This window comes from Chrysochloris asiatica, unplaced genomic scaffold, assembly GCF_000296735.1.
Source record: "Chrysochloris asiatica unplaced genomic scaffold, ChrAsi1.0 scaffold00140, whole genome shotgun sequence".
NCBI classification, from domain to species: Eukaryota; Metazoa; Chordata; class Mammalia; order Afrosoricida; family Chrysochloridae; genus Chrysochloris; species Chrysochloris asiatica.
Genome location: NW_006408658.1, coordinates 3913441 through 3920748, shown reverse-complemented (window position 1 = coordinate 3920748; position 7308 = coordinate 3913441). Strand labels below are relative to the sequence as shown.

The window sequence follows — 7308 nt, the reverse complement described above, 5'->3', positions numbered from 1 at the left end:
ATTTTGATGGTTATTAGGAGCGGGAGGGGAAAGAAGGGTAAAATATCAACTTGAGGGTAGACATATTAACTGGGGTGAAGGGAAGGCAAATAAAAGTTAAAAAACAAAAATATATGTCACTCTGGTTAAAATTTAAAAAGAAGGGGGGTCATTATATCAAATTCTTTAGAAAAAATTGGGCAGATGAGGAACGAGAAACATCTTTGAGAATCATCTGCACCATGCTGGGGATAAATCCCTGACTACATAGCTATTGTTAAATGTTGCTGAGTCCGTTCCAATTCATGGCAACCTTGTATAGGGGTTTCCGAGGGGCAGCTTGTGGGTTTGAACTGCCGACCTTGTGGATGGAATAAACATGGCCATTGGAAGGGTTGTTGTTGTGAAGTGCTGTTGAGTCGGTTCTGACCCATAGCGACCCTGTATAGGGTTTTTGAGGAGCAGCTGGTGAGCTTGAACCACCAACCTTGCAGTTCCAACTTTGCAGTCTGGCACATTAACCCACAGCACCACACCAGGAGTCCAGTGAATGGAGGCAGTCTGTGGTGATGATGGTGAGGAGCCAATTTACCAGTTGAGCAGGGATAAAGATACCAAAAAGAAAAATCAGGATTTACTTAACCTATAGCTCTGGTAGCATAGTGGTTACGAATCAGGCTGCAAACCGCAAGGTCAGCAGTTTGAAATTACCAGCTGCTCCATGGGAGAAAGATGAGGCTTTCTGCTCTCGTAAAGATTTACAGCCTCAGAAACTCTGTACAGGGTCGCTATGATTTGGAACCGACTCCACGGCACTTAACAACAACAACAACAATACTCAAAATGAGAACATTCTCTGAGGATAGGAGCATGAGACTAGGTTAATCCCAGACCAGGAAACACGATCACTCCTTCCCCAAATAGCCTTCCTTTTATCCATATACCCCCAAATAGCATCACACATGTGATCCAAGCAATCTTTTTAATGCAGAACAGCTTGGACAGTGAGAGAGGGATTGTCCAATTGTGTGTAGGATCTGAGTAGGAGAAATTCCCAAAATAAGCTACTTTTCATCCCCTTCCCTTCACCTTTATTTCCCTCTCCATGGGGTGATGCTCCATAGACATTAACAGGAGGGGCCTAAACCTGTTGATTCCCCCAGCAGCCTCTCAATGGCAGCGTAGATGTCTCCGTCTGTGGCCATCAGGGCCTGCAGGTTGGCATTGCGATTAGCAAAACCCATGGCTTTCAGCTGCTCCAGTTCTTTCTGATAGTGGCCATCAGTGACGGGGCATGATAGTGAGGATTGGGTAGACTGAGAGCAGGCATTGGCCAGTGAATGGAGGAATTGAAGAACAGCCAAGGTGGGTTGTGCAGCATCTGCTTTATGACCCTGCCCTTCACCCTTAGGTTCGGAGACTCCTCCAGTCCCACGTGATCTACCTGCGTTCCATAAGCAAGGCCCCAGACCAGGCACTTCCCTAGACAGCATCTGCATTCCCTGGTCAATCAGGATCAATGCCTGTAGGGCTCGTGGGTTGGTGAGGATGGGAAGCAGTGGTATATGATGTCGCAGGGGGCTGTCAGTGGCCAGTTGATGTAACAAAGTTGGATTCTGCTGTAAGACATGCAAAGCTTTATGCAAAGCAGAGGGTGAGGGTCTCAGCTGATTGGTTAGAGTAGATTTTCCTGTGGACTGATGACTTTCCTGGGAAGAAAACTCCTGACTTGAGTATAAATCTAGCATGTTGGTTCTGTACCTTGAATTGGCCAGATCTGAAGCCATGCCCCCAGCCTGGGCATGTATTCCTGCACTGTTCTCTTGTGTCAGTGGCCTTGCAGGCGCTGAAGTGGTGGGAATGACCGGGTTGGTATCATTACTGCTTTGAGCATTGGTCTTCCCTCTCCAGGACTCATAATCTGGAATGTGACCTTTGGAGGCAACCAAAGAGGCCAACGTGGAGAGCATGAGATGGTGGACATCAGAGTAGCCTGAATGCATAGCATTGTCACCACCTGATACTGCCTTCAAGGCCTCCAGTTCTGGTTTTCCTGTTGGCAGGAGTTCCTGGCGCTGTACTGGACTCTGCAGCATCTCAAGAGTTTTGGGAGCTGACTCAAGTTTCTGCACTGGCCTTGAGGTTTCGGGAACATGACTGGTAGTGGCTGCTTTCTCATTTTCCTGGCCTTGGACCAGAGGTTCTTCCAGGTACTGTACCCCAGACTCAGAGGAAGCCATCAGGAGTTGTGTCAGCTGGCCAACAAAGTCCATCAGCTCTGGTGAGCTCCGGGCCAGCCGGCCCAGCCTGCCCAGCCTGCCCAGCATCCTAGCCCTTCCAGAGGTCGATGGTCCAGAGTGGCTGGGGCACTGACCTGTAGGACCTGGCAGAGTTCCCAAACCGCCTGATACTTTCAAACGGGTCCTCACAACCAAATGGATGGTAGTGCCATCAAGGATGCCACGCTGGCTCAATATGTCATGGTCCCGAAGGATCTTTCCAGTGAAAATGAGTACCAGTCGATCAGTCTCACAGTGAAAGCGTTTGGAGATCTGCTTCTTGAAGTAGCAGACACTGCTGTTTTCTGCCAGCATAAATTCCTGACAATCCTGTGGGGTCTTGACAAACACTCTGATGGTACGTGATGATGGCTCCCGGCCAGATACCAACTGATTGTCCCCTGCTTCTTCTCTAGCCCTTGCCATAATTCTTCAGAAACAGAATGCACGACCACCTGGGTGCAGCGTGTGTAGACGCTTAGATGTAGCACTGAGCAACCCTGGGTGCAGGGACTAATAAGTGTCCAGTGATGTTCTGTCACCCACGTCCTATGGATGACAGCTCCCAGTGTATCCCTGCACCCACCTGGCTCCTATAGAGGTGGTAGACTCTCCTTCTCCTGGGGCTGCCTTAAGGGGTATGATGTCAGTAATGAGGTCATAGTTGAGAGGCACACTTGAATGGGGGAAGGGTGGGTGTCTCTACAATCTTCCTGATGTTGAACTTCCTTTATGATTTAAATAGCAATAGAAAGATTAAAATATCCTTGTCTAAAAACACGATTTAAGGAGCTCTGGTAGCGTAGTGGTTACGAATCTGGCTGCGAACCTTAAGGTCAGCGGTTCGAAACTACCAGCTGCTCTGCGGGAGAAAGATGAGGCTTTCTACTCCCGTAAAGATTTACACCCTCGGAAACCCTGTACAGGGTCGCTATGGGTCGGAACCAACTCGATGGCACATAACAACAACAACAAAAACATGATTTACACTGCTCAAAGTCCTACCATTTGAGTTTGCTAAGTAAATATTACTGAGTAGAAAAGTCACTGGGCTGAACTAATTTAGGAAGTGTTCCCAATGTCTCCCAAGCAGTTTGTATTTCTGTGGCCCTCCTGACAAACCCTTCAACATGACTCTAAGAAAGACAGCAACGCAACGCCTCAAAATCTTTTAAACATGGTTGCTCTCAGAGAAATAAACTCTGATCATAACTTTCAGAGCATCCTAGGTGAGACAAAAGAAACCATCTGAAAGTAACTTTGGCTATAGATTTTGATAATTTAACAATTATTAGAATGAAGACATAAAATATTTGAAGAAGAGACTTGACATCCATTCCAAGTTCACTTGCACAATTGTCACTCAAGGCAGGAGCCCTGCTTATGCTAGGCACAGAATTCTCCAGCACAAGAACCACACTTCATCCTTCAGGAGGAGCTAACGTCTATTCACCATCTTACCTCATATGTGTATGTATATATATATAAATTCTATAACTATAAAGTAAAATCAATCAATTTACCAATAAGCCATTTGAGAGAGAGAGAAAAAAAAAGAGCTTAGACTCTAAAATAAAATAGTTTTATGTTTAAATTCCATTTCTACCACTTCATAACCTTTGACAAGCTATTTACCCTCTTTAAGTCTCGGTTTTATCCCCTGAAAAATGGTAGTTCACAGCTTTCTTTTAAAGACATAAGAAGGCTATGCATGTAAAGTCTAACCCAAGATGCCTGGTACATAGCAGACACAAATGTTGGGTATTATTTTAGACATAAAATATTACATTCAGTACAATTTTTGGAATGTCATTTGGTCAGGACCACAACTGGATCAGGATACACATGGAACAGATATGTCTGTCATAATTAAATGTAAGTAGCATTGTTGCTGTTGTTGAGTGCCAGGAAATCAGTTCTGACCCACAACAACCCTGTCCAGGGTTTCCAAAGCTGTAAATCTTTGAGGGAGCAGAAAGTCTCATTTTGCTCCCATGGTGTGGCTGGTGGGCTCAAATTGCCAATCTTGTGGTTCACAGTCCAATACTTATTCTACAGAGACACCAAGTTCCCTGTAAGTAATGGTGTTGGTGGTTGTGTGCCATTGAGTTCATTGAGTTCACAGCAACCCTGTTTAGTGTTTCCAAGATTCTAAATCTTTACATGAGCAGAAAGCCTCATCTTTCTACTGCAGTGTGGCTGGCAGATTTGAACAACTGTCCTTCTGATTAGCAGTCAAGCTGGTAATCTACTAGGCTATCAGGGCTCCCTGTAGGTAGTATAACCGCCTCCCCCCCAAAAAAAAAAATCTAAGAAAAAAATATATGGACATGTATTTACAGCAGAAAAATATGATAATATATTTTTTAAAAAGGTAAAGGACCACAGATGCACAGAAGTCTTTCTATTCCTTGGATAATACTTGTCTCTTATTTCCTTGACCCTTGACTGGAAATCACCACTGCAGACTTTACCACTTCTCCTTCTAGCCTATCTCTTGGTCTGACCAAGAGCCGGGTCAGAAAGCTCTGTGACCCTATATCTTCTATTTTCTACCTACACAACTGCCTTAATCTGTCCTTTCAAGACCCAGATGTTACATCTTGGGTGATTGTTGATGAGGGTTAGAGCAGGGACTGGTTGGATAAGAATGACTGCTGAGTGTGAGGGTCAGAGCAAGGACTGATCTCAAGAGATCTGTCCTTTCAATAACTTCATCCTTCTGGGTATCCTCTCCCTGTAACTCCAGAAGCCTTTATATTCCACAAGTCACAAATTCTGGTTATGTGCCATATTCTATTTGATTCATATCTACCTAGTCTTCTGAATCATTTGTTCAATCAGTAGTTCACTTACTCCACCTCAACCTTTAATCGTTTCTTGAGATCCTATCAGGTGCATTAGATGTTAGGTGAAGGACAACGATAATCTCTGCCCCAGGAACCTCCCCTTTCTGGATTCACCACCATGTAGCCAATGAGTTCCGTCTCTACTGACTCTAGAGATAGGATCCCAATCAGCTGTTGAGGACCCTCAAGAAGATGTGGCCCTAAAATAATCCATTATATTAACTCTTCCCTTAATTAATTAATTCAAGTTTCTACCTGCTGTACTACTGAATTGGGTTTAACTTCATATAAACCTTCAGATTTCTTTTTGCCCAGATTGAAGGCAGGCAAAAGCAGCAACCTTTCTCTCCGAGACTTTTCCTTGGACCTACCTAGCCTTCTAAGAGTAGATGTTAGAGATCAGAGTCAGACACAACTCTTAGAGCACTTTATTTTAGTAGTTACAAGAAACCTAGAGACAAGACTTTCCTCTTCCTGTAGCCTAATATCACCCAGAACAATTAGGTCTTTCATTTAGAACCCCCCACTCCTGATAAGTGGTGGAGTTGGAGAAGTGTCTTACCTACATGTCCTCCATCCAGAGGTTAAAACCTAAAACTGTGGAAGAAATTTTTCCCCCAAAGCATGTGTCATCTCCTTCACCCACATGCTAAGTAGCTAAATGGCAGAGAGAAGCCACTCTAAGTAGTCTGGGCTCCAGGCAGAGATTGTTTTGTTTACAGTCCCTGAAAAAACTCACGTCATCTGGTGTCTCACATTTAAACAGAAGCCATTGTGCTTTTCTCATATTGGGAATCTCCATCAAGGATCCTTTTCTTTCCTTGACAGGAATAAAGCATTAATCCTTCTCGTTTACATTCCCATTCTGTGATACAAGTATAATTTAAGACTGTTTTGTATGTGTGCTTGTGCACATATACATAGGAGGGACACATATTTGTGTACTTATTTGAATGTGCCCAAGTGAAAGCATGTCTAAGTGTGAATACACATTGTATTTCTGCATTTATCTAAAATTAAGGGCTTCTCAGTGTGCACCTATGGACAGGTTTATGCATTTGTGTACTGGAAAACACGATTCACTTGTTTGATCAATTGTAACACTTTTACCAGAGAGGCACCATGGGAGAAAAGACCCCTTGAGTGCAAACGGGAATTTAGACTGAGATGCCGAGGGCACCTCCCATGTGCTGTGTATCTTCCATCCTAACACGTTTTTTGTTGTTTTTTAATACTTTATTGTGAATTGTGTGGTAGTTTACATAGAACATTAGCTTTACATTCATCCTATCGTATATCATTTCATTGCCATGATTACAATCCCCTCCAAGCATCATCAAACAACCAAAGGGTATATAACCCGCAAGCCTGTCCCCTAGTCATCAGCATACAGCCCCTTTCCATCTCTGGGTCTAGAGTCCCCAGCCGCTCCATCTCTCCACATCATCATCTCTGCCTCCATCTCTGGTGTCACTGTTTCTCTGGGTAGGGTCTCGCACTCTGCTCTTCTCCTTTGATGGTCCCAAGTACCACCACTCCTGGACTGCAAAGTCAGCCACTCCCCTCCTTTTGCTACAAAATGTCTACCTTTACATTTCTAACCCTCACAGTCAGTTCTGATTCTATCTTAACACTTTTGACCATTTTATACTTAACAGTCTTTTCCAGAATTCTCTTCCTTTCTCCTTCAGACCATTTACCCACTTCTTTCCACTTTCCACATTTCAACTTAGAATGTATTAACTCCCCAACTTCCTTGACCCTCTCCCCTCCCAGAGCACATAAAGTCCCTGTTATTCAGTTCACATTTTAATTATAGCTCTTAGCATAATTTATATTCATACCTAATAAATATTTTAAGAGTATGATTTCCTTTCATCAGACCATAAGAGAGCATTTGCTCACACTGAATTCTAATACCTCAATTTCAATTGAATGAATGAGTAAATGATCTAGGAGTTGTAAGAAAGACAAACTCCAGGATAAGCAGATTCCATGGCAGTGAAATGAATCCTCTGGTGGGTTACTAGGGAAAGTACCTCTGCAAGCTCAGTGAGGTTAAAGGAACTCAGAGCCCAGCAAACCTTTGCTGCTGTCTCCGTTCACCAAGGCTCCGCATCTAATCCTTAAATAAGAGCCACCTGTGGGGTAGTCTGCATGCGCATTTAAAAAAAAAAAAAGACAAAAAGGATGCTCTTTTC

The 7308-nt window shown here is 43.8% G+C and overlaps 1 protein-coding gene across 1 annotated transcript; it reads right to left on the bottom strand.

Moving 5' to 3' along the window:
- Positions 1–1106: 1106 nt before the first annotated feature.
- LOC102841511 (ubiquilin-3-like) lies at positions 1107–2684 on the bottom strand. Its single transcript, XM_006870334.1, has one exon. The coding sequence runs from the start codon at positions 2682–2684 to the stop codon at positions 1107–1109; it is 1578 nt and encodes a 525-aa protein (XP_006870396.1).
- Between the last annotated feature and the right edge of the window lie 4624 nt (positions 2685–7308).

Coding starts and splice junctions, on each gene's coding strand:
- LOC102841511 (XM_006870334.1), bottom strand. CDS start 2,684: ATGGCAAGGGCTAGAGAAGAAGCAGGGGACAATCAGTTGGTATCTGGC.